Here is a 27650-nt window from a genome sequence, read left to right on the forward strand (position 1 = left end):
TGCGCCGGGCGGCGGCTGGGGAGCGGGCGCTGAGGAGCGGCCGGCATGGCCTCCCCGCCCGGCGCGGAGCTGCGGGCCCTGCGCGACCGGGTGGCGGCGCTGGAGGCGGAGCTGGGCTCCTGCCGCGGGCAGCTGGAGCGGGCGCAGCGCCGGCTCCGCCGCACCGAGCGCCTCTACCGCGAGGCGCGGGACGGCGGCGAGGCGCTGAGGAGACAGGTCGGTCCCCGCTCCCGCCGCCCTGCGAGCCCCCGGCCGGCCGGGCCCCCTCCGCCGTCCCCTGCGTCCCCTCGCCGGGCGGGCCGCGCTCCTGCGCCGGCGGCTGCGCGAGTGCGGCTGGCAGGGACTGGCTTGTCCCGGTGCCTCCCGCTTGGCTCTAGCAGCCCGGCCGGGCCTGTGGCGCGGAGCGTGGTGCCGTTTTCAGAGCCAGGCGGTTGGTGTCTCGGGAAGAGTGCCGTTAGCAGAAGGAAAGTAGCTCGAGAAATGAGGAGAGGTAAAGCAAACGGGGAAGCCCCATGCCCCACGGATGCTTGTGGCGAAATAGGGAAGTCGTCTAATTCTTTTTTGGTCTTGTCAAAACTGCTGCCACGTGCTTTGAATGTCGCAGTTTGCCACTGTGTAACAGTGGTTACTGCATGAAGTTCAGCTCTGCAAGTTGGCTGCTTTAAAGATGACTTGGGTTAGGCTTTCTCCCAAGCATTTGCCTTTAAAGTCATTGCCTTTACTTTTTTAAGTAGAAGTTATGTTTGTTATTATGTTAAACATTTGTGTGGAAAACTGTCTCCTGCAAAACAGAGATCAACTGGAATAGCTATGATGCAACTATCTCTTGTCTGAATTGTGGAAAATAAAACAGAATAGTATTTTTCACTGACACAAACCACTAGAACTTTCTTTTGTGTTTGTAACGTGCTCTTTTTCTCTCAGGTTGAAGAGCTCACTAAGGAAGCCCATAATGGGAAGAAGAAGGAAAAAGAAACATCTAGCGTGGAAGTACAGACAGATGACTATGCTGCATGGTCACAAACAGGTAGAGAGTGGTAATTGTTTGAATAGGTGTCTAGAACAGTGACATTAACTGGTGTATTTTTTGGTTTTGTTCTTTAATATAAAATACATTTCAATTCAGTATCCTTAGCTGCATCAAACTCGGTAACCTTATACAGTCTTTCGAACTATTTCCTGTTCACCCAAGCTGTATGTTCTAGAGCTTCTGTCATATCAAGTACTCACTGTTACGTGAGTGGCTGTTGTATTTGTTCCACCAATAGTGTAGGCTTAGGTCTTTTCTTTGAAGCCTCTGCTCTTTCTCTGTTTATGCTTATGTGATATCCTGCACAGTCTGGAAAAGTGTTTTCAGACTAACTTTTGCAGATGAAATTTGTGCATTTTACTGACTGGCTTTGATTTGGCCAGTGTTGAACTGAAACTTAGGCTTCTGAAAGAAATTTGAGAAGTGTGTGGAAAACATGATAAACCAGCATGGACCATAACAGAATTGGGCCATAATAATCTGATAGCATTCTTTGATGCATGGTCTCTTTGACCATAAATTAAAACTTTCATAGTTTTAATTTGTTTGCTCTTCCAATTCATTCTTTTGTTTATTTTGCTTGTTCTGTGTAACTCAAAGGCTATAATTTTCCAGGATTGTGACACTTTCATGTGACAATTCCCTGCAACAGTTTCTTTACTTGTTTGTGTAGTGTCCTAGTGCACTGGAATTCTGTTCTGTAAGTATTAGTTTTTAAGTTCTTCAGCGGGGGGGAGGAAAAAAGGAGTTACGTGTATGTGTGTTTTACCAATTCTTGAAGTCCGTTTAAAGCAAGACTTCATTTGTTCAGTGAGAGTAAAATAAATACAAATTGGTGACACTACCTAGTAATTGATTTTTTGGTTAGACAGCTTACACCTATACGTTTTGAGATAAAGTTTTAGGATCTTTAAATTGCCTTGTGTGAAATACTGCTTTGCTAGTTTATTTAACTTCAACTTTTTTTTTCCTGCAGATTACTACTACTATGAAAATTATTACAACACTGACGCTCAAGATTGTGTATCTGAACTATCAGGACAGCACAGTCATGGGACTGAAGGCACTGAGCATAATTTGACAGAAGAATCACAGGCAGCTGGTAATATTCCTTTAGAGGTGGATAGCACTGAAGCTGCTGAATGTGGAAAGGAGGAAAACTTCATCCAGAATTCACAGGTCATAGAACTATTTGGGGTTTTACAAATTTTAAAATCACTACTTTATTAATATTTCTCACTTTATTTTTGGTTTTGATGTCATTATGTGGAAACGATTTTTTTGTGATTGTTTCATGCTAATATTTGCAGACAAGCATATTCCTTTGTGCTTTACAAATCAGTTTTCTTTATAACATGTTCTGATGGTAAAATCAGTTCTAGAGTTGTAAATGTGTGCAAATAATGAAAATATACTTAAGAACATTTTTGTCAATATCAAATACTGTCATTGGCCTTTTATTTAAAGGTAGAAAAGAGTAATTGTATGAGGATGTGTGGTGTAAGAGGGCTATGATTAGCATCTGTCCATGCTAAAGACTGCAGAACTTGGATAGGCTGTGACACTCTTCACTCCCCCCAAAAAAACAAACCAACAAAAAAACCCACCAAAAACCTCAAACCCTTATTTATTTTCATTCCTTCAGTCTCTCCATCTTTGACTATGTTATTTTAGCAGCAGTGAGGTTAAAACAATGACATTCATATGTGTGGAATAAAATTTGATTCCTTTCTGTTAAGCATACTTTTAAAGTATGAATAAATGTTAATGGGCATTACGTAGATATTTTAATACATTAATAGTTACGTTCAATCCATTAATTTTCTATCGGAAGCCACAGTTGCATGTGAGGTTGCATAAATAACTTGCCTCTAATTCAGGTTTCTATACTCAGATTTATAACGTGTTCGTTAGTCTTTTAAGCTGTTGGTAAAAACAGTTTTCATATAGTACGTGGATGAATTTTTATATGGCTTAGAATGACACAGAATCACAGATAGCATTAAAACTTAGTTATGTATAAGCATTCTCCATGTTCTTAAGAAAACGTAGATTATACTATTATATTAGAAGCAGTGAAAGCATGATGTGCTTTTAACAGTTTATGCTTAATATGGCCGTACTGAATCTTACTTTCTTATGGTTTTGTTTGCTTCCATTCATATAAAAGAGCAAGGTACAAGCAGAAGGTTTTCTGCTATTCAGCTTTCTCCTTAGTTCATCTTACTTGGCTTTTTTGCAGTTTAGCTTACAGCAACTAAAATAGAACTGAAGCTGGAAAATTATTTTAGAAATTTAATGAAATAAACTGTATTTAGTTTTGACATGAACTACTTTTGAAAATGAAAGGCATAGGATGACATCTTGGTCCCACTGAAATCAGTGGGAGTTTTTCAGCAAATGACAGCTAGAGTTAACCTTCCTTCTAATATTTCCCTGAAACAATCTAAAACCATAGAGCACTAATTTATTCTCTTTAAAATAGAACATTCTAAAAACTTGTTGGTTTAAACCTTTTGGTATGTCCTTTGTGGAAGAAAATTTAATTTCTTACTTTTTGGTCTTAGGAAACAGATGGTACTTCAGTGCCAGAGGGCTCATTGGCGGAGAGCTTGAGAGCTGCTGCAGAAGCTGCTGTTTCACAAACTGGATTTATTTACGATGAGAACACAGGATTGTATTACGACCATAGCACTGGATTCTACTATAATTCGGTAAATATCTTGGTCAAAATCTGTAGCAGTTTTCCTCTATTGCGAAAGTCAAAGTAATAAAAATTGATATGAAAAGAGAAGTAAGATCCAAGCTGATTTTATATTTCGAAGAGTATCTTAATGAAATAATGAAAGCTTGTTAATTAGAGTTGGTAAATTATTTAGGTTGAATTAAAAACATCAGGCTAAGAAATAAATGTAAGCTTTCATCATTTTTTTTTTGTGATGTCTTCTAGATTTTTAAATTAGCGTTCTTGTAAAAGATTTTGAATTTTATGCGGTATATTATTTAAAATAAAGTTTCTATATAATGTTCTCAAAATAAAGAGCTTGAGCTAAAAAGATACGACTAATTTTGAACAAGACAAATTGCTGAGCCTGTGTCAATGACTTCTCCACAGTGAAAAAAATATTGAGAGAAAATACAAGAAATGACTGACAAGTGCTATTACAACCTAGTTGCTTGTTATAGGAAAGAAAATACGTGTATAAAAATAAAGATGTCAGATAGTGGATCCATATTCTGTAATGATTAATTGCTGTCTTATGAAAAACGTATTGCTGAAATTTGTTTTCTTTTTGTCCTATGAACACTATATGTAAGTGTATATATCAGTATAGAGATATATGTGTATGTTTATACAGATAATTAGAGATATATGTGTATATACATGCACTGTCATAAAACCTAGTGGAACTACTCTGCTGAAAAACAAAACTTGTATGTTTGCTGTACTACATACAGCTTAAAACAATTATATCTAGTGCTTCCAAAAGAAGTCAGGTAGACTAAAAGTTGAGAACAACTTCACATGGACTTTGAAGCATTACTACTTCGTCTTTATTCCCACTACATGGTGTTTCAAAGGGAAATGCTCAGTCTATTCTGAATAGCCACAAGTTTGGGGGTTTAAAGTTGATGTCAGTTGACCTCATTTGCACAGGAGCCATCTGCGGCTATAAGTGTGCCTCGTTAGTTGACTTAAGAAAATAGGAGGAATTATTTTACTTGGAAGGATATTTTTGTACTTTTATTTTTTTTGTTACTTTAAGTCCTGAAAATGATATCAAAGTGATTATATTATTTGTGGCTGTAGTTAGGTATGTAAATGTGTGTGTGACTGGAGATAAATATTTCAACTTATAATACAATTAAAAGAATAAAGTAAGTTTTCTTGTTCAGTGCTTGTTCTGAATTACAGGAAATATTCTCAATTTTTTCCTTGATTATTTTTTCAATCCTCAATTATTTTTTAAAACTTAGTATGTGTGGTTAACTGGGTGCTTCATTAAACAATTCACTTATTTAGCATTGTATTCATCAAATAATGATAGTATTGTGCTTTGATTTTCTTCTAAAGGAAAATCAACTGTATTATGATCCAGCAACTGGAATTTATTACTATTGTGATGTGGAAAGTGGCCGATATCAGTTTCATTCACGAGTGGATCTGCAGTCTTATCAGGCTTCTGGTACTCAGCATGTCAAGGATAAAAAAGGCAAAAAGAAGAGAAAAGATCCAGAGCGGATTGCCTCAAATGAGTATAAGGTAACTGTAGAACTGAAAGATATGAAATGCACAACCTATTTTTTCCTGATGCAAATTAAGCTTTATTGGGGTTCTTGTGGCTTTGGATTTTTTTTTTTTAGTGGATATATGGTTATGTTCTGAAAGATTCAAATGTCTTTGAACTATATATGACAGACTACTGAAAGATAGTTAAGATCAAATCCTAACACAAAATCGTTAAAATAATGTTCTTAATTATTCAATGGGAAAGTTATTTTAGGTTTGGATTCTGTTACTTTTTCAGTATGATTTTATTAAAATATTCCCGTATAGAACTTTAGCTATTAGTTTCATTATCATTCATTCCAGTGTAAGCACATTGGGGTGAATTATGCTAGCATCTGGACTTAAGTTTTAAATATAACTGGTTTTGTGCCAGCAACTCAGTGTTACCTTAATGTTGTGATTTTTTTTGTTTGTTGAATAGAAAAAATAAGTTTTTTTTTTTTTTTTTTTTTAACAACTTCTTTGTGACTCTGTATTCCAAAGCTCATTCCATTGATGTTTTACTGTATCTTTCCATCTTTGGGATTGATGAAATGTGTATGAAATTTTAATTCCTTTCTATTTATATTTTAAGACATTTTGTTGTCCATAATGTGAGTTTACAGTACATTTTAACAAAAAAATGCCCATTGTAGTTAACTTGTATTATAAGTTACAAAAAATATAGTACCTTCCTGTTTGTTGTCTTCTAATTGCTAAGAAAGTATACCATATATTAAATAATCAGTGAGCAATATTTTTCAAGTCACTTACTCCTAAGCACTGACATTTCTATTGTTGCACACCTATTAAGATTCAAGAAGTATTTTCTTGATGAACGTTATCAATGTTGAATCAAATACATCTGGTGCTCTTCTGCAAATCTATTTTATTGCTCAAGAGTTAATTGAATGTGTTGGCTTCTTTAGTTTGCAGGGTTCCTTAGCTTGCATTTCTAAAGCTACTTGGTTAACTATCGCATGATTTCACTGTGTAGGCCTTAGCCAAGCTAACTGGTTGAAATCTGAAATAATTATGTTGGTGTAAAAGTATTCTTACCCAATAGTTGCACATCATCAGTGCAGAGTTCCAAAAAATTCATTTAGAGAGTTAAGCCTCCTGAAAGATTTTTTTAAAAATGGAAACTTTATATAAAGAACTGGTGAAGGAAAGTTATGTGGATAGAGATAATTGTTCGTTAAATCCATAGTGAATCAGTTCGTAGCTGATACGGGAATTTCTACTCTGAGATCACTTGAAGTGGTCCATTCCTTTTTGAAAGCTTGAGGTGGATACTCGGCAGCAACTGAGTACAACAATCCTTTAGACTTGTGCGAGGGAACTAATGAGGCTGAAGCTGGGGGTTTTACCAGCGTTTGCGTTCTGTACCTAGTGTAATACTTGCTGTGTGCAAGTATTAAATTTTTCTGCCACTCTAAAAAAAAAAAAAAAAAAAAAGGCATTGCAAGTACAGAATTTAATTCATTTTCTGTTGGGCTACAAAATGGAAAAGTTGTATGAACAAGCCTTTGTCTTATGGTACAAATAGTAAGCCATTTAAATTTAGTTCTGTGATGAACTGTTACATATTGACCTAAATCTAAAAGCGTATTTAGAGAAGCTCTGTTGCGTTGCTTTGACCTAGCAATTAACGCTGGGTACTTTCTGGAATCCTGTCACCTTCTACTTATAGCGACTGATGGTACTGCAAATAGCTACCCTTCTTGAGCTCATTTTATATTAATAAAACATTCTTATGCAAGTGGTTTTGTTAGCAAATTAGGTCTTTCATGTGAAGTTTGCACTATCACAAGGTAGGAGGTAAACATCCACTTCTTGCAATGTGTTTTATTGATGGTGAATTGAGTATTTTGCTTTATTTGTGAATTAATTCGTTTGACCAGCAAGATCACAGGAAAAACAATCAAAATAAATCTTATGGCACAGACTTGTGCATCTGTAAACAGTAAATGAATGATGGTGTCTTAGTAAGAAACAAGGCCGCCTTCAGTTTTGGGGGAAGAAAAAAGAAAAATAATTACTCTCCAATTTAAAACTTGAAAAGGATAGAAAGCCTTTTTGTCAGTGCACTTTTCAGTAGATGTAGTGTTAGATTCAGAAAGAAACAAAGCTTTTTGTTTGCATCATGCAATTGGGTGAAAGCACATTATTTTCAGAGTTGTTATCATTAAGAAATGCATTTGTTTAAAAACAAGTTACAATAGAGTAAAAGCTAAGATAGTACCTTGATGTGAAGGATTTTTTAGTTATAAAACTGAAAAATAGTTTAACTACACAATGCAATTTATAGATGTATGGTATTTCTTGGCAATATTGTTGTCCAGTTCTGTCTGGTATTGTTAAAGGTGTTGATTAGTTCATACTGGTTATTTTATCACTTAAATGTATTCAGAGATAAAAATGAAAGTTCTTTCTTCATAGTATTTTATGGTCAAAGTATTATATATTGAAACATACCTACGCCCAGCTGTTTTCTCTTTTCCTTTTGGTCCCTCTTCCATGTTTGACAAAAAAATATTATAAAGTTAATATGTAAGCTATCTCTGAATATTGATTTTTTTCATTAAAGTTCCTATAGTTATTTTGAAAGTTAAATATTTCATTATTGTTTTTCCCGGTGGGTTACTTATTTTAAAACTCACTTTTAACCTGAAAAGTGACTCCAAACACTAGTTAATTTCTTGACCAAAGTAAATTTACTCCTACCCCCCTTTACTAGCTGTAAAAAAGGAAGTAAAATCAAGAATGGCGTTGGATTTTTTTTTTCTGTGTATTGCCAACAGAGGTGAATAAAGCAGTACTAGAATCTAATTCTGGGAATATGTCATAACCCTCCTGAACTTTATTATTCCTGGATGAAAACTGGCAGGTTTGTAAGAGTATGTATCCTAAGCGGAGAAAGACTTAGATATAGAACTTCAAGTACATGAACATTTGTTAAACAGGTTTTCTTTCAACTAAGGGATTACAATATTACAAGTAAACAAGTATTAATACGTGTTCAGAGTTATTCAAGAGATGTCAAATACAGAAAATAAGGAAAGTTAGCAGCTGAGTGGGTTTTTTTTTCTTTTTTTTTTTTTTTTTTTTTTTACAGAAAATACATAAACATACACGATTCTGGTATCTGTCCAGTTTCTGCCAAAAATCTGTATATTGAAACCAAAGTTAATCACTGTTTTTGATCTAAAAAAGATAATTGTGGACCAGTCTCTGTTAATCTTCTGTTTCTGGTCAGCTGTTCTTTTGTTGTTTGTTTGTTTGTTTTTAATTTAGTTTGCAGCCATCGTGAAGAATTTCATGTGCTTAGCTATTCTACGTATACGATTTCCTTTAATAGCATGTTGGCATACTTAATGCTGCAGAAATAGCAAATATTTTCCCCAGGAATAAGTCAGGCAATGTGAATCTGAGAATCGAAAAAGAAAAATGAATTCTGTTGCAGTAGTATTGTATTTTTAACAGGTTGAATTGCGAAACAAGAACTAGTGAGCTTCTGACAGAGTGAATGTACTTTTAACTGTAAAAAAGAATGGAGGCGAAATCACATTTAGTATCTCCTAAAGAATTTTCCTGACTTATAAGAAAGCTTTCCTTAAAGATGGAGTATTTTCGATCACCAATATTTTGTATTACAAATAGTTTTATTTTGAATTACGAAACTAAGCGTGCTGCTCACATGCTTGCTTAAATAAAGAATCAGTTTGTATTTGACAGGATGTAAAATTAGATAGCCTACATTCAACTCACTTAAGGGAGATCAACTGGATGCTTTAGAATTTTTAGTTTCGTTCCAATTTCTTTTTGTAGTGATATTTCAAAATTTTTTGAAGAGAATTATAACAACTATCTGCTGCTAGAGGAAAAACCTTTAAAATGTTAACCTGGAAAAGGTAAGGGAAAAAAGCGATGGAAAGGGACTTTTTTAAAAGTGTTTACATAACATGGCATAAATAATAGTACGATCTATGGGCTAATAACTAGATTCAGGGTTTTCATGCAAGTTAAAGAAAAGTCTGAGTGCAAGGGTGATGATTATTTAGCTCTAATTGCATGATTGGGACTTTCAGAAATAAATAGCAAAACTGATAAATGTAACTATTAGAAATATAACAAATTTGTTATGTCGAAGCCTACTGGCTGCATCAGTGACTTTATTATAAGTGATCTTTACAAGTCGATGTGAACAATTTATTTTTAAAATATTGTCTAATAAATTTTATTCTAATGTGCTACTGGAAATTCACTTCTGCTGTCATCTTTTTCATTGTAGATGCATCCTAGGTACTTCTCTAAGAGACACTAGGCTTTTGTAGTACTATTCCCCATGGAACTCTTGAAGCAGTGATTTTTTTTTAATTATTATTTTTAATCGTGTAGTTCACTTTTTGCTGATATTCATCCCATCTTTAGGTACGTCAGTTGACAGAAACCATGGCTAATCTGAAGATTTCTTCTTTTGGATTGGCAGCTTCTGGTGAAGGTAGAGTTGAGACACCAAACACATTAGTCTGTGGATGTTTACCTTTAACCTTGATATATTTATTAAAAAAGAAAAAGAAGTACCTGGTAGTTCATGTTTAGATACTTACCTACATAGAAGAATTACTAAACATTTTGCTGGTTTTTGGTTGAAATCAGTTCATCTGAGAAGTAGTTTCAGATATATTTGAAATACTGTATGAGTAAAACATCTGAAGAAAACTTTGATGGCACTCTGTAATATTTGGGAAAAGATACTTAGCTCACTGTAGTAATATCAAGTGTCTTGGCTAATCACTTCACATTTTCTTTAAATGAGGCAAATTTGTGCTTGCTGTATTTCAGTACTGCCTACCAGTTGATTAAAATTACTTTATGATATGGGAAGAGGAGTTTTACTCTGTTATAGCTCTTAATCTTTTTTTTTTTTTTTTTTTTGGCATTGCAAATTCCAGTATTGTGTAGGCTAGAAGACAGTAACTGGAGTGCTTGTAAAATAGTGTTGTTAAACAAGTGAAGGACCCATTTGAAACTCTTAGAATTTATTTTTTTAGTAAAATACTTAGTTTCAGATTAATTTTTCAAATGGAGAAACTTAGTGTAAGAAGATCTAACATTTGGCCCTTTCAGTGAGAATATTTAAATAACTGTGTTATATTCAGTTAAATCATCTGCTAAACTTCCAGCAAAACCAAGAAGCAACAGACTTGATATCTCTGAATATATAGAGTTGCTTATATAGAGATTTTGTGTAAATTCATTTGAGCTAGGTAACAATATAGTTGAATCAATGCATTTGCTGGAGCTGAGCCAATTACTTTAATAATAATTTTAAAGTTCTAATATGTAGACATGCTGAAGAGTTGCATGAAAATACGTGTAGATCAGGCATAATACAGAAAAATATGAAAGTGTTCTGAAGGAGAAAATATTTGGTTTTGCTCTGTCACAGAAAAGCAAGATAACAAAAATTCAAAGTAGTTTAAGCATTTTTTTAAACACTTCAGTTATTATGATTATTCATGTGTATATATTGTAAGTAGGCCAGTCTGCACTTCAGGAAGTCTTTGAGTACTTCGTGACCTGTTCTTTATAAAGCAAAACTGTAAATTCCTGTCATATGACAATGATTTGTAATTCTTAAGATTCCCACTCTGTGGGATACATAAAAATGACATGCTGGTCATGAACCTTTTCACAGAATCATAAAATAATTGAGGTTGGAAGGAACCTCTGTTGAACCATCTCAGCCAGCCCCCTTGCTCAAAGCAGAGTTGACTAGAGCAAGCTAGTCAGGGCATTGTCCAGTCTGGTTTTGAGCATCTCCGAGGATAGAGACTCCACAGCCTTTCTGGGCATCCTCTTGTAAAGTTCAACCATCCTCACAGTAAAGAAGTGTTTTCTTAAGTTCAAGTGGAATTTTCTGTGTTTCAGTTTGTGCTCATTGCCTCTCATCCTGTCACTGTGCACTGCTGAGAAGAACCTGGTCCCATCCTCTTTACACCCTCCCCTCGGATATTTAAACATACTCGTAAGACACTGTATATACTTATACTTTATGTAAGACCCTAAATACCACCCCACAAGAGCCTTCTCTTCTCCAAGCTAAACAATCTTGGCGCTCTCAACCTCTCCTTCTCATATGAGAAATGATCCAGCCTCTTAATCATTGTTATGGCCCTCCGCTGGACTCACGCCAGTAAGTCCGTGTGTTTCTGGAATAACTGGATGTCGCGCTCCAGATACGTCTCACTAGTACTGAGTAGAAGGAAAGAGCATCTTCCTCAACCTGCTGGCAACGCTCTCCTAAATATGACCCAGGATGCTGTTGGCCACCTTTCCAGGAGTTGGGGGGGATGTTGCTGGCCCGTGTTCAACTTGTCAGCTAGGACCCCATGGCTTTTTATGCCAAACTATGCTGCAGCCATGTGGCCCGCAGCCTGTTACGGTGAATGGGGTGATTGCTCCCCATATTTCACTTGCATCTTTGGCTGTGTCTTTACCAGGAATGTAGGACTATTAACGCCATCCTGCAATGAAGAAATAGTTTATTGTGGAATAATAATTCATCTCACCTCTCAACTTTACTCATGCTTTGTTAGTGAAAAGCTGGAGGTTGTGTGGTGATACTAAATAGAAACAAAGTAATTCAAAGCTGAATGAAGCAGAGGCAGTCTCTGCCCAATATAAGGCTATTAGGGTGGCCTATCTGTTTAGATATGTTAGGCAAAACAGCATACAAAGAAAAGTATGTATCTAGTATTATGGTGTAAGAACATGTTTGTAAACGAGCATGTACTTGCATAGTTTTCATGATGTGTCATGAGCTTGGGAAGAAGAGTTAAATATCCTCACACAGGGGTCTATTGCTCTTTTTTCTTAGATCATTCAGTGTTATATTTACTGCATACTTTGTTTACTGCTGCTTCCTTTTTCTAAACAGCGGCAGTACAGAGAGAAGTTATTAGCTGCTTTTTCCTTAGTTAGACTCATATGCATGCTACATAAATTCTGCACTAGTACTACAAGCTGTATATAATGAAAAGGGCTTCCTCAGCACAAGTAAAGATACCCTCAAATGCTTTGAGAATACATTTAGCATCCCCAAGCTTAATACTTGGAGAGCATCAAGGTAGGTATTTTTAATAAAGGTCTGTGAAAGTATAAAAGGCGCAAAATCCATATTCTTTGGGAAAATAACATTAAAAATCCTCAATCTTATACAAGGATTTCTGAACATATTTGTTGTATCTAGAACACTTCAGGAGCATACCTAAAAGTACCCAAAACAACTTTGTTTTTGAGATCCTGGACTTGCAAATGAGTCTCTTGTTGTAAACCCTTACCAGAAACAAGCTTCCATTCTTGATTTCCATGGAACAAAGCATATTGATACTTTGGCATCAAGGCTAAGCTGATGGCTTTGAGGAATTTGCATCCTGCTGATTCTAATGTTTAAACACGAGCTGTATTGTGCAGCTGTTCAGCTAATTAATTCATTATGTGTGTTTCACTTAATTTCAGTGGACAATACTGTCCTAAGCTTGTTCTAGTTGATCTCAGTAGGAGAAATAGTGTAATAATTCTGATATTGTTCATACTGGTATAAATACAACTGTCTAGGCTTACTCTTATAACTTCAGTAAATTTTTCATGCTCTAATTAAATGGGCAAATAATTGTTACATCTCATGCTGACTTGCTTTTTTTATACTTACATACTGAGTCATTTGGACTTATTTGCTTAAGGTGTATAAGGATACAGTTTCTTCAGAAGATAGGGAATGTGAAGATTACCTTTATATCGACACTTAAATAACAGGAATATTTAGCTTATTTGCTTTCTTAAGAGTTGATTATCTTAAAATCCAGAAACTGTGAGAACAGGTTTAATGGTCGTATTGGCAGAATAATGTATAGTCTTTGATCCATTTACAAGAACACTTTAAAATTGCTGCTTTCATCCCAGAACAAAGAGTATTGCCTATCTTTTAATAGCCAGGCTTTGTAACAATTGACCCAATTTTATTTTGTAACTTAAAATACCCAAAGTGTGTCATGCCCCCTGCCCCCTCCAAAAAAAAAAAAATCATATCACCTGCTCCACTGTGGAAAAAGAGCTGAGTGGCTGGAGTGTTACACTTGGATGTCAGTGCGTCAGTCACTTGCAGCTTTGCCACAATCATGTGATTTGAGCAGACCACTTGGATCCTCTGGCTCCAGACTGGATTAATAACATTTCTGTAGCTTGCAGTATTACAGAGGGAAATACATCCAGGACTGTAGGGCAGCTCGGTATGACTACCAAATAACAGTTACAGACAAAGAGAAGTACACTGGAAAAGATCACTGGTAAAAGCTATAATCCGGTTTGTCAGAAAGGCTTCTAGTGGGATATTATTTATCTGACAGAAATGACCTGTGCAGTCTTCCTTTTGGCCAGGTTACTACATCACTTAAACCTCGACAGTAGCCTTATGTATCTATCTATTAGTAGTTACAATACTTGTAGTATTCATAGAGGAGAGCTACTGATCGTAGAGGAACCCTATACCTGAGTGACACAGTTTGATAGTTCTTCAGTTAAAGCTGCATGAGGCCTTTCAATATTTGCCGATTACTGAAGAGAATCTACTGTCCTATTCAAAATGTTTCAAAAGCACACTGTATGGTGCCATCCAGTATTCTGACTACTAACTGAGAGGAATTTGTATTTGACTTAAAGCTGTGCCACTGATGAGCTTTTACAGTTTTGATCAAATTCACCTTTTATATTGGTAAAACGAGAATGATTTAAGATTTTCTGCAGAATTGATATTTGCATTAATTCATGTATCTTAAATTGTCAGATGTTCTACACTCAGGGATACCTTCTGATTTATCTGCTGATTATTATTTATCTACAATTCAGGACAATTGAATGTGTTCATTCTGAATTCAAGATGGAAAATAATAAAATCTGAGGATTTTTATTTAACTTTTAAAGTCATTTCTTTTTTTTTCTTTTTTTAAGATGATTGTCAGGGTTAGTCAACTGAGAACTACATTCCCAAAGTCTGTCAAAATTTAAGTCTTTATCAAATTTTTCAGTTCAAGGAATGGTGTGTTGTGTGCTTTTTTTCTTCCCCCCCCCCATCCCCCTACCCTCATTCCTGCTCATGCAATCAAGTAGTGATGGAAGAACCTACAATAAACCAATCTGTAGTGTGATGGAAGAACCTACAATAAACCAATCTGTAGTGTTACAGTGAACAAAATATCTCAATGAATGTCTTTGCCAAAGTTACAGTTTTGAAGAGAGGAAGAGTAGGTCGTTAGACAAGCATTGGTGGGCATTCTGAGTGTTTTGGCTCACTGTGGAAAAAATGAGCAGACAGAAGCAGGAGGAAGATATGATAAAGATCAACTGGAGATGTTTAAAATTAGTTGCAAGAATTAAGTAAGAGAGGGACAAAAGTGGAAGTCATAAAAGCAAAACTGGAAAATATTCAAAATGGTGTTTTGCAAATTTGAAAGCAAGGACAAGGATCTTGAAGTTTTGTGTGAGAAAATAGGAATAAATAAAGGTTAGAAGAGGAGTACAGTTGCACTTTCCCAAATACAAGGTCTTAGTAATGTCTAATAGGATGTGGAAAACATTTCTACCGAAATGTGTCCATTGTCTGCATGCACTAAACCTTTTTGAATTTTGAAGTCATTTCCTAACTGTTCCTAGTGAAAATAATTGCTAGTGAAACTTTTAATTTCAGGCTAGTAATAGAGTTTAGAATAACTCAATCTGTAAAGAAGGTAGCATTCCTCAAGCTTCACTTCTGTAAATCTTCTCCAGGATTTGGACACAGAAGAGCAAAAATCTGCTAACAATTTGAATTGCTTTTCCACTACTGAGCAAGTAAGTTCTACTGAAGAAGAAGAATCTCCAAATGTGAGAAAGAAGACTAAAATGGACATAAACATACGAAACAGTTTAACAGCCAAAGAAGCAGTTTCTACAGACAATATAAATTCACATTCAAGGAAAAGTACACCAGATACTGCAGCATACACAGATGACAGTAAAACCATAGATACAGAAAGTGAGCCAGAAGAAGGTGAAATTATGGATTCTGAGTGCGAAGCGTATAGCAGTGAGGAGGAAGTAACAAGTGAAGAAACTGCTGATTCAGAAACCTCAGAAAATGAAGGTGAATTACTGTGTTTTTTATGTACAATATTAATGTATTTTTTCAGGAACTCATTAACAAGAAAATAATTTGGATATTTAACAGTAAAATAAGTGTCCGGCTCCAGATATTTTGCATTAAGCACTGAGGTGTATATATTACTAATGTTTACTCTCATTCTCTCCCCTTTTGCTGTGGTCAGAACTAAGCGGTAATACTTGTTTCAAAGCTGTTACATGTGTAATGTGCAACACATACTTACATAGAAACTAGGTGATAGAATGGGGTTTGTTCAGATCAGTATCAGGAAAAGTGAAAGTGTATTGCTAAAATAGAGATTTAGTACAGTCCTCATGGTAATTCTGTGGATTAACTCTTCAATTAATATATGTAGTATTTCTAGTGCTTTTGATAAACATCATGTAGAATTCAGTATAAAAGTGAAATTCACTGTGATGAAAAAATGAATACTCTGTACTACCCCAAATCTTACTTTCTATGTATTTCAGCAGTATTGTGTAAGAAGTGAGTATAGAAAGGAAAACATATGCTTTTCTTGGATCAAAGAAAGTGTTATCTTAGGTCTTCAAGATCTCCTCAAAAACTGAATAGTCTCACAAAGAGATTAACCAGTGGAAAAGGGCCATTGAATATGCAAAGGATAATCCAGGTCACAGAATGAAATACAACCTATGGGAGTTTTTGCTGCAGTCTTTTTCCTGGTCACAGTTAACAGTTGCAGTTTCTTTCTCTTCCTTTTATTGCTTCACTCACTTGTCTACTCAGATTGAGTGATTAATACCATTCAAAGTGTGCTTGCTATACTCAGACTTTTAGATTAATTTTCTTCCTTTGCTATTTTTCTAATTATCAACTCTGCAACAATGCCAGAGTAATAGAAACTGGAAACAGTTTCTCTCCTCCTAATACTTTGTGAGCTGGTGTCTTCCCAACTTACCCCATCTGTTCATATGTCAGCTTATTGGAGGCTGTTTCTACAAATATAAATCCACGAACAAAATTCATATAGCTGTTAAAATGTAATTAATGTATACTGAGGCAAAGAGCAAGTGCATTTGTAATCTCATCTGTTATCCTTATCTCTGTTGGTGCTCGGTGCTAATAAAACTTAGTAAAAATGCAACATCTGCCATAGAAATGAGGTATAAAGGTTTATATGCATTGGGATTATGATTTGATGAATAAAAAGGTGTTCTCAGTACTCAGAGTAAAATTGTGTTGAACCAGGCAGTATCTCTAATCAGTTATAACTAATGGGCCATAAATGTATAGTGTATTAGTTAATTCTGTGAATTTATTTATATTTCATTGCTGTAAATATACATGTTTGTACATGTAAATCAGAACTAGGAAAACCTTTCTGAGTGATAATTTAGTATGGAAGCAGAAGACCTTTAAACAGTAGTTACATCAAAGTTTTCTCTCAGATGTGCTTAATTTCCTTTTTTGAAAGATTTTTATGAGATTATTTTGACAAATTGTGATTTAAGTTTTATGGCCAAATGTGTACCAGTTGTTTGAAACTTATGGACTATAGGAGTAAAATTACGATTTGTTGGTAGCAATGATTTTTATTTTTGTTTGTTACTCTAGATGAAGAAAAGATTTGGCCTCCTTGTATCAGAGTAATTGTAATAAGATCACCAGTACTGCAAATTGGATCACTTTATATTATCACAGCTGTGAAACCTGCTACAATTGGAAGGTAAAATTGAGTGGAATTTGTTGTATATATATCTCAAGTTATCCCTGGCTTTGAAAGCTGTATAAGCTAGTCAGTGTTATTCATCCCTACTGTTCACGTTTGTTCTATACTGCAGCACCTTTGGGGTACTGTGATTAACGCACACTAAGATTTAAGTCAAGTCACATAAGATCATGTCTGCTATCCTAACAGCACATGCATATGCAGTTAACGTAGCTCAGCAAGCCATGGAAATTAGTTAGGTAACGAGAAATTGATCATTTATCTAAGGCTTAATGGCAGTGTAGTTTCAAGTCAGTTTTTGAAAACCATTGTTTCTTAGATGATGAATAATTTCTAGGCCACAGAGTGAATTTTTCAGAAAAGTAAGAATACATTTCAGAAATTTGGGATCTCAAGGAAGTGTAGTAGGTGTCTTTGGAATTTGAATGTGCGATGAGTCCAGCTTTGCAATAAGGTCAATTCATCACCCTGAAAAAGTAAGTTTAGTCTTGTGGTAAACTGTATGCATTCTTTTTGTTTTAATATTAAAAAAAAAAATTTATTTGTGAGTATTAAAGAACTGCTGAATTTAGTAGTGCATTTAGTAATGGAGGCTTCCTCAGTGTTTACTGAAAGCGTCACCTTTTTTCAACTATTTTTGTTTGGTGCTGGTAAATGTCTTTTGATTTGCTCTTACAACTGGAGCTTCCTAGGACCGTTTTTTGGAAGTTTAAAAAAGGACAATGCTTGCAATTTGCATATAGATCTTTTAATAACTGCACTATTTATTTATTAACTAATATGAGAAATGAAGACACTAATTCCTTCCTCTCCCTCCCACTGCAGTAGTTTTGACAGATAAATATATACAGATTAGTCTTCCATTGCTTGTGTTACCTGCCTAATGCTACTAAGAATTGAATTCTATCCTCAAAGACTGATGTCAAGATGCACTGAAAAGCATGAATGATGCAGAGTCCACAGGCTGTTATTTACAAGACTTGTAGGAGATTAAAATTTCAGGTAGAAATACCAGATTTCTGGATAAACTTCTAAAGGTACAGCTTTATCATGTGTACATTCCCAGCTGTTTAGTTTGTAGATGGATGAGGGCATGTGAAGCAACTCTGTACATCGTATGTTGCAAGACAATACCTTTACATCTGTAAAGCTCTTTGATAGCTCAAAGGGAAACATCTTTTGTAAGCCTTTATAAGAAATATTCCTGCTGTGTCATGATTTATGTGTTGACTTGCCTTTCTAGAGAAAAAGATGTTGGACATACACTTCAGATTCCTGAAGTTGGAGTCAGTAAGGTAACTCTTGTTTTTGTCTGATAGAACGGGGATGAATATATGAATGAAGCTTTAAATTTTATCAAATCTTATGTTAATTTTTTTAAGAGAAGTTCTAGAGTGAGATGTGATTCCATTTATTTCTGTGAAGGTAGAAAAGCATGCAGCGTTTTGCTGATTGGGAACTTGATGCAAACAGCAGTGTGACTTCAGTGTCACACTTGCTTTAAGATTAAACTTATTGAATTCAAAACCTAGGAAAGCTAGACTTTTTTTTCTAGCTATTTTTTCTCCACTATAGCAAAAAGAATTTTTGTTTGTCTACTTAAAAACTGTCATTGTTTTTAGACTCTTGTCTTTTAGTGGGAGCCTTAATGGGCTACAGAAATTAATATTTTGTTTTGCTTATTGGCCATTTTTACAGGTAATGTTTTTGTCAGTTTACAGGTAATGTGTGTGTTATACGAAGTGGTTTGGCATGGAGTGCTGTCTTCTCCACTCTATCTGTGCTTAGTGCAAAAACATTTTAATTACATTGTTAGTCTTAATGTCAGAAAGGCAATAAAAGGAACACCAGCTGATAGACAGAACTGTTGTGTCCTAGGTGTTAAGGTACACATCTTGGTACATTTGCTTCAGCTATGAAGGCTCGTGTAACATGTGAAGCTGTAGAATTAGATCAGGTTTAAAAAAAAGTGCAGTTCTTCATGTATCTTTTGAATGTATGCCACAAGGACAAGAAAAAGTTAGAACGCTGCTAAAATTCTTTATTTCTTCCTCTTGCAATTCTTAAAGTAAAATACAGGTATCATACTGAAAGGGTGTACATTTTTAGTATTGAATCCCTTTTAATAAAATTAACTAATATTCACAATAGTTATGCTATTAATAAAATATTTTAGCTCATGTTGTTGTAGCCCATTCATTTACATGTCAAGTGGCTGAGGTCATAAAGCATGGCATGATGTGGCTGTGGACACACAGTACCAGAACCGCTCTGTTCAAAGGTTCCCGAAATACCCTCTGAAATACTACTTTAAAATAGTGTGAAAACTGTGAAATATTTACTTAATGAAAACATTTCATTAAATTCTTTTATTTCAGTTCCATGCAGAAGTATATTTTGACCACGATTTGCAAAATTATGTTCTTGTGGATCAAGGGAGTCAGAATGGAACGGTTGTTAATGGAAATCAGATTCTCCAGGTGAGTACTTGTAAGGTGTTATACTGCTTATGTATGTTGAAGAGAAGTACAGTCATGGTCATTCTAAATATCATACATCACTAACAACAGGTTTCTGTCATACATTAATTGTTTCTTCAGTTCCTTCTGGTTTTAGAAGACCAATTGTAACGCTTTGCTTTTTACATTATAAATTAGGAAAAATCCATTCCAATTACAGTAGCTAGATTAAAATGTCCAATTGAAGATTTTGCCTGGATTCATTAGGCCGAACTGAATCACTGAAGTATTAGCAGTATTCATGTATTACAGTTCTTGCCCTTTGTTAATAACCAATCAACAAGGCTGCCAAAACTTTCTTTTGCTGTAGCCCAAAACAAAATGTGATCCCTACATCTTGGAGCATGGAGATGAAGTGAAGATTGGTGATACGGTACTTTCTTTTCATATACATCCTGGCAGCGATACTTGTGATGGTTGTGAGCCAGGCCAAGTCAGAGCACATCTTCGCCTGGATACGAAAAAGGAATCATCTGGTTAGTCATGTTATCACTGGATATATTTTGACAATATTTCTTTACTTTATTGACATAATAATTACTTCAGATGGTTTTAATCTTGCAATTTTCTTGTCAACTGGGAATAGATCTGCAATGTATGATAATGCATTTTCTTTTGGTATCTGTGTATGTGTATTAATGTTAGAACAAAATTTCTGTCCATCTTAATGTTTAAAAATATTGTTACATTATTGTTTAATTCAGTCTTGTGTTCTTCCTTTTAGTCTGCCCAGCACTTAGCAAAGAAGAGAGAGAGTTAGTCAGAAGAAAAGCATTAAAACAAATACGGGTAAAATATGGTTTACAGGTGAGTTTACAGTGAATGTTGATTACATGTTTGATTTCTGTTTTAAGCCATGGGCTTCAGTGAATTAGCACATTTTTCTAAAAGCTTGCGCTTGGTGGTTTAATGCACACTTGTCTCTTGTATACTAACTAAACTGGTCAATATTTATAAACATCTAAAGAGAGAGATGGTGATAACAGGACATGGAAGATAGATTAAAATTTTAGGAAAAGATCATCTGTTTCAATGTATACAAGATTCTCATCCTTTTGCAGTTAATATTTATTTAGATATTGTATTTTTCTTTCTGCAATTAAAATGCACTGCAATTTAGTGCAAACTTTATTTGGAAAGAGAAAAAATGATGGAAAAAAGAGGGGTTTTCTTTTTGTCATAAAAGAATGCCGACATCAATGTACAGGCAATATAGTGTATAAGTATGTGAATTACTTGTGTTTTAGACATGATTTTAACTAGAGTTGCATCTAGCGATTCTAATGATTTTTTTCATGAAGAAAAATCATTTTTCTCATTCTTCAGCTACTGAAATCACACTGATACAAAATGCATGCAAGTGCATTAGTTCTGTCACTTATTCCAAAGAAATAGGTGCTGAGACACAGGCTATATGTTAAAGAAAGTCTTGTCAATATGATTTTGTGCTTAATATGAGGAGATTGATTCTTCATGCAAAGAAAAGATTCAAGATAATCCATTAATATATAGTCTCTATGAAATTGATGAATTTGGAAATACTGCGTTAATATGTGATGATGGCTATAACAAACTACTGAATGAGAACACCATAGTACTATGTTACAAGATTTAGAGTAAATAAAATAGGATGAAGCTGCTTCACTTATGGGGGAAGAAGGAATCAAGTTACCACAAAAAGGACCTTAAAGCCAGCCATCTTTGCCCTGAAGGAATATTTTCTGTTTATAAAGAACACAGAGTATGAAGACAACAAAGCAGTGAAGAATCCAAAATACAAAGACAGAGCAGGAAAACGCAGAGAGACTATTGGAAGTGAAGGAACTTTCCAGAGAGATGATAGTCCAGCTTCTGTCCATATGTGAGTTTGTAAAAGATCTTGTATCCTTCAATGGTAAATCTTTTTAAATGGTGCACAGTAAGTATTAATGGATAGTTTGTTACATTGTGAATTACATGAGTGTAATGAGTTAGTAAAGCTGGAAGATAGTATCTGAAATGTAAAGCAAGAATAACAGCTTACTAACTCCTCACCTTCCATATAGAACTTCTAACATGACATTAGGGGTGCTTAAGGCGACTTTTTTATTAACTCAAAATTCAGGCAACTTATTGGATGCCCTCTGACATCTGCAACAATCTCTGTTTCTGTTTTTGTCTCCAATGCCAGTAACACTATACATGTAAACTCTTCACCTGAATAGTTTTTCATTTTCAATATTCAGCCTATCATAAGGCTTGAATTTACACACTTCTTACTGGAAACTTACTTCAATCTTCCATTTAATTATTGCTTTGCATCCATACTTTTTAAAGGAACATAGACTTGCAGATCTAACTAATTTGTAAGTTAGTAAAAGGAAGTTTGGGGCAATGAAATATGAAGATTAGGATGATTTGGTGGTGAGGTACTTACTGCCTTTTCACTAATGCAGTTGATTCCCACCCAGCCCCATTGTATTCTGTAATTCCTAAAGTAACTAGGTAGTTTGGTGGTGGGGGGAGGTGTTAAGCAATCAGGAAAAGCCTTGGAATAGTAGACCGAAGTACTGAAGATATGCCTGGGAGAACTTGCAACAACACTATGGTCTTCTGGATAGTTCTTGATGAAAGTAGGAACAGTGGTGTAGTAGTTGGTTCCTGATTTCTAGCATAGTGGATAAATGTGCATTTCTGCCCTTTAATATTTGAAAACAGTATATGCTTTGCATTTAACTCTTGCTTATCAGTTAACTTAAACTTTCTTTAAAGTGAAATCAGCAATGACAACAAAGGACATAAAATGTTGGAGAAGATGGGATGGAAGAAAGGGGAAGGCCTGGGCAAGGATGGTGGCGGTATGAAGGATCCGGTAGGTCTACTGTTTTTTGCTTAGAACACAAAAAATGAAGTGCACTTGCAATGAATAATACCCAGTTGTAAGCCATGATTCACTTAAAACACTTCAAAGTCATTGGTAGTAAGGAATAATCTCAGTAGGATTTTCTCAATTCATTCTTAATTTCAATCAAATTTTGTGAACATTTCCAATGATTACATCAATCCAGTGGAAAATGACAGTAATGTTTGTTTGTTGCAAAACCAAGCAAGGGAAGACAAATGGCTTCTAGCTATGTGAATAATCTCATGTTTGAATACAAATTCTGGGGGAAGACTGGAATTGTGATATGAATTCATTTTAAGATGGGCTATAGTAAAACACTTCCAGAGAGGGATGTAGTACAGAAGTCAAACTATCTGACAAGCAATGAGAGAGAAAAGCTGACTATCATGGAATCATAGAATCAGTAAGGTTGGAAGGGACCTCTGGAGATCATCTAGTCCAAACCCCCTGCTCAGCAGGGTCACCTAGGCATGTTATACAGGGTTTCATCCAGGCGGGCCTTGAACATCTCCAGAGAAGGAGACTCCACAGCCTCTCTGGGCAACCTGTGCCAGTGTTCCATCACTGTCACAGGGAAGAAATTCCCCCTCACATTCAGGCGGAGCTTCCTGTGCTTCAGTTTCTGCCCATTGCCTCTTGTCCTGTCACATGGGACAACGGAAAAGAGTTTCTCTGTCCCCCTGACACCCTCCCTTTGGATACTTACACACATTGATAAGATCCCCCCTCAGTCTTCTCTTCCCCAGGCTGAAGAGGCCCAGCTCTCGCAGCTGTTCCTCCAAGGGCAGATGCTCCAGCCCTCTGATCATCTTCGTAGCCCTACGCTGGACTCTCTCCAGTGTCTTCATGTCTCTTTTGTACTGGGAAGCCCAGAACTGGATGCAGTACTCGAGATGAGGCCTCACCAGGGTTGAGTAGAGGGGCAGGAGCACCCGCCTTGACCTGCTGGCAACACTCTTCCTAATGCACCCCAGGAGACCGTTGGCCTTCCTGGCCACAAGGGCACATTGCTGGCTCATAGTCAACCTGTTGTCCACCAGCACTCCCAGGTCCTTCTCTGCAGTGCTGCTCTCCAGCAGGTCGACCTCCAGCTTGTACTGGTGCCTAGGGTTATTTCTCCCTAGGTGCAGGACTCTGCACTTGCTCTTGTTGAACCTCAGGAGGTTCCTCTCTGCCCAGCTCTCCAGCCTGGCCAGGTCTCTCTGAATGGCAGCACAGCCCTCAGGTGTATCAGCCACTCCTCCCAGCTTGGTATCATCAGCAAATTTGCTGAGGAGGCACGCTGTCCCCTCGTCGAGGCCTCCAATGTCTAGGCTGTTGTGACAGTCATCTTGGCCCCTTTTTTGTCATAGGATGTGTTTATTTTGGCAGTAGTGCTGCTCAGAGCCATGCCATGCTTTGTGTTGCCAACCCATGCCCCCTGCACGGCTTTTCTTGCTATTTGCTGCACTCAATCAATGAGGAGCACTTCACAGGTCAGTAAGTGGTAGGTGACATCATTCAACACTTCAGGTTGGTATTTTAAAGATGGTAAGTGATTCAACAGGTTGTTTTAATAGTACTTTAGAAGTCAAGTCTATGATCTGGGTTTATTACTGTTAGAACCTTAAACAAAAGTGTTTGGGAAGGGGGGGTAGTATTACAAAACATGATTAAAAGTATTTAAAATACCTAACTTACAGTTACAGTGATTTTTAATTTGACAGATCCACCTTCAGTTACATAAGATGCATGCAGGTTTGGGTACAAGTAGACCAGCCTCAATCGAAGATGTTCAGATCATCCAGAGCAAGAATAAAAAGAACTGGGATAAAGCAAGAGAAAGGTTTGCTGAAAACTTCCAAGAGGCTAAAACGCAAAAGGATATACCTAAGGTCATGCCTTGGGTTAGAGGGACTGCAGAATAAAAGTGACTAGTCCCACAGCAGGGTAATTCCTGTGTGTAAATAGTTGGGAGAGAATTTATTTTTATTTTTTTTTCCCTTTTGCTAAAGCAGAAGTTTGGTGATATGTAACATACCATTGTGAAAAACCTCTTCAAGATTAACTCTTCTATGTTCATTGGTTTTCTGTAGTCTTCACGCTTTTATAAAATCACATTTTTAATAAGAAATGAATGAAATTTAGAAGGATATTCAAATGTGAGTACTTGAGAGTGATTCATCATGAGCAGGAATTTTCTTCAATTGTGTTTTTTAACACAATACTTCATGGAAAGTCAAACAAAACATCTGTTACATTTAAACTTAAAACTTGGAGCAGCGGTTTAAAAGCAATCTGAAGCGAAAAAAATAACCCTCATACAAAGCTGACATAAAGAACAGCGCAAAAGCTTCATATTGCCTTTTCCTGTGTGTGGAATGCTCAACAAGAGCACACCAGTAATAGTCCAATGCCTCAGCCTGCCTTCAGAGAAAACAAATTTGGTATTTTTAATGATCCATCACTAGTGTTTATAGTAATAAATACTGTATGTACTCCATGAAGTAAATTACCAACATTGAAGAAAAATGTTCAGGGGACAGCTTGTAGCAGAATTTCTTCTGTGAAGAACCTGCTTGAGACTTGTTCAGTAAATCTGTATCATACCTTTAAGAGAGGAGGTATGTTTATAGAACTGCTGTCTGTGTGCATTATTTATTAATTTCTTGTTCTGATGCATCCATTGCTGGCAATGGAGTTTATGCCACAAAAAAAAAGAACCAACCAACCAGATTTTCAGTGGGAAAGGATTGCCAAACTGAAGCTAAAAGCTTGGTATTTATTGAATGTGCCTAAACAGAATAAATTATTGTCAACTTAAGCAGTGTGCTTCTTGATACTATCTTGTGCATATGCTGGATATGAGTGTTCTTGTAAAATAAGAAAACTTAATCCAGTTTTAGTCAAGTTAAAATTCTGATACTTATCAAAGTAAACTAAATGGTAGTCTTACCATCCTACTGTATCATGCAGGCAATGGTCAACCAGTTTTTAGTAAAACTGGGACAGGTTGCTAGGTGTTTATCTTGATATCTTCAAACTCATATATTGTTAAGAGAAATATTCAAGCTATGCTATTTAAATCATGATAGCACACTTTAACAATGTGAGGTACATGTTACTTCAGCAGGGTATGGCTGGGAGTGGTCTGAATACTGCAGCAGTATTGATTAATTTCATTAAAATCAATTTGCCATTTGCCTTTGTAAACAGTTATCATTTCACCATTATAGCTGCTGTTATGAACTGCTGGCTTACTTTGCCATTTCCTTTATACCAACAACTTCAGATTCTTCAAAGGTTTTCCAGCTGAGTAAGTATATTTTTTATGAAGGAGTTCTTTAGTATGTTTAGTTTCCTAGGTATATAAAAAGGCTCTTCTACTAGGAAAAAAGGGCAAGTTAAAGGAATGGTTTTACTTAGAAATTCTTAGAAAGTGTGTTCATTAACGTTCAGTAGACCTCCTGATACTAAATCAAACTATAAATTTTATTCTGAGATGACAAGAAGACATCCTGTATATACAGCAGTAACCTTAGTTTCTCTTCCCCCACAGTTATTAGTTATGGTTCTTTAAAAAAAAAAAAAAAAAAGTGTGTGTGTGCGCGCGCGTGTCAATCACTGGTTTACTAGTGCCAAACAAAGAAGAACCTTTAAATGATTAATTGAATTTAACATAATTTTCATAAAGTTTTTGAAGACAACATTCCCTGTTTTGAGAAGCCTGGTCTTTAGAAGCTCATGCAGTCAAGCACTGAGAACCTGTTTTCAGTACTAAAACTTCATCTTACTGGAGATTCCATATAAAGGGCTGAAGCTTAGACTTGGTTTTGTGTTCACACCACAGATCGCAGTATGTCTTGACGCAGCCTGTGAAAGTGAAAAAGCAGTGCTATTAATATGCACCATTTTTACCAAAACAACTAGAAATAAGGTCTGACTAATCAGTTCTTATCAAGCAGTTGTGTCCCTTTATTGAGTAGGAGGCCTTTTTTTTGAGCTAAATGGGGCTTTTGGCTCCCTACCTTAGTGACCCCTTCAGAGTTAAGCTGCAAGTGTTATGTGCAAATGCAGTACTGTTTTCCCTCAAGTCAGGAGGGGAACATAAGCTGCCATTGCACTGCTATAATTTTGGAGGCTATAACCAGTAAGATACAGCATAAAGTGTAACTGTCTTACCTTCTCAGTCCTCCAACTATCGTTATCTTTTCAAATTCACACTGCTTAATATTCATCACTTACAGACAAAATTGCTCATCTATTCATCTAAAGTAAACAGTTTTAGCAGTTTACTCAGTACATATAATGGTGCTAGTGAATACATATAAGATCTTAACAGGTGAGAATAACATGACATCAGTTTATATAAACAATTTTCTGTGAATAGTGGATTTTGCAAAGCCTATTTGAAATTAAAAATAAATAAATAAATAAATAAGAGCAGGTACATTAATACCTTCAGTGCTGAGTGCCCAAGCAGGCACGTAAAACCAACCAGCTCCTTTGTCCTTCTCTGAAAGTCACTGGACTAAACACCCACTATTTCACCAAAGACTCCGAAATATTGTGGAGATTAAAAAATATTTCTTAAAAATATACCACAGTTGAAACTGGAGTTCTGTTGCAGCAAGAAGAAACTCCTGCTGCTGTAACTGGCTGGATGAAGTGTACCTAACAGAGGCATTCAGCCAGCAGGTAACAAAACCACGGCAGCAGGAAGAGACTCAAAAATAGCATCCTCTTATGAACACATTACATTTAAGATCACATTTGCATATGAGCAATTTTTCTGATTTATGTGGATTTTTTTATTAGTTTTACATATCTTTATGTGACAAAGAATGTATGTTTCTTTCTCATCCAATTAAAATGGTGATTTCTTTGGAGAGCAGAGGGACATGGTTAGCAGAGGAAACCTGTTGTCTTCAGAGTCTGGAAAGCTGCTACACAGACACCCAAACACAGTCCTGGTTTATAGCAGTATCCTAAGGAACTGGGAGTTACTGTCTCATGCACAGTGACTGTTCATGTTGCATCAATTTATAATGCTGCGTTGCCTTCACCCTCTCGG

The 27650-nt window shown here is 36.0% G+C and overlaps 1 protein-coding gene, 1 long non-coding RNA gene and 1 other non-coding gene across 4 annotated transcripts in view; 1 reads left to right on the forward strand and 2 right to left on the reverse strand.

The window, feature by feature from the left end:
• AGGF1 (angiogenic factor with G-patch and FHA domains 1) lies at positions 1-25779 on the forward strand. 2 transcript variants are annotated; one of them, XM_062599746.1, is made up of 14 exons: positions 1-216; positions 925-1027; positions 2007-2209; positions 3598-3744; positions 5106-5294; positions 15132-15486; positions 17080-17191; positions 18438-18489; positions 19573-19674; positions 20024-20189; positions 20438-20520; positions 21447-21574; positions 22465-22564; positions 24304-25779. In XM_062599746.1, exons 1-14 carry the CDS (start codon positions 46-48, stop codon positions 24502-24504), a joined length of 2112 nt encoding a protein of 703 aa, XP_062455730.1. In that variant the 5' UTR covers positions 1-45; the 3' UTR covers positions 24505-25779. The 2 variants fall into 2 exon arrangements, with proteins under 2 accessions (XP_062455730.1, XP_062455731.1); XM_062599747.1 differs by lacking the exon at positions 15132-15486 and adding an exon at positions 9735-9804 and having other exon boundaries at positions 2-216.
• Positions 24168-27650, reverse strand: part of LOC134153502 (uncharacterized) — a 3907-nt gene continuing 424 nt past the window's right edge. The window contains exon 2 of the long non-coding RNA XR_009961163.1: positions 24168-26449. This is a non-coding gene — a long non-coding RNA (uncharacterized LOC134153502). The remainder of the gene's footprint in view (positions 26450-27650) is intronic.
• On the reverse strand, positions 26645-26773 carry LOC134154034 (small nucleolar RNA SNORA47). Its single transcript, XR_009961319.1, has one exon. It is a non-coding gene; the product is annotated as a small nucleolar RNA SNORA47 (small nucleolar RNA).

The sequence above is a fragment of the Rhea pennata genome, chromosome Z, assembly GCF_028389875.1.
Source record: "Rhea pennata isolate bPtePen1 chromosome Z, bPtePen1.pri, whole genome shotgun sequence".
Classification (NCBI taxonomy): Eukaryota; Metazoa; Chordata; class Aves; order Rheiformes; family Rheidae; genus Rhea; species Rhea pennata.

Excerpts from the sequence above, each read along its gene's own strand:
- AGGF1 (XM_062599746.1), top strand. The coding sequence starts at position 46 with ATGGCCTCCCCGCCCGGCGCGGAGCTGCGGGCCCTGCGCGACCGGGTG. Across the intron at positions 15,487-17,079 it reads AGAAACCTCAGAAAATGAAG|ATGAAGAAAAGATTTGGCCT; the intron begins GTGAATTACTGT and ends TTGTTACTCTAG. Across the intron at positions 21,575-22,464 it reads AGTCCAGCTTCTGTCCATAT|TGAAATCAGCAATGACAACA; the intron begins GTGAGTTTGTAA and ends CTTTCTTTAAAG.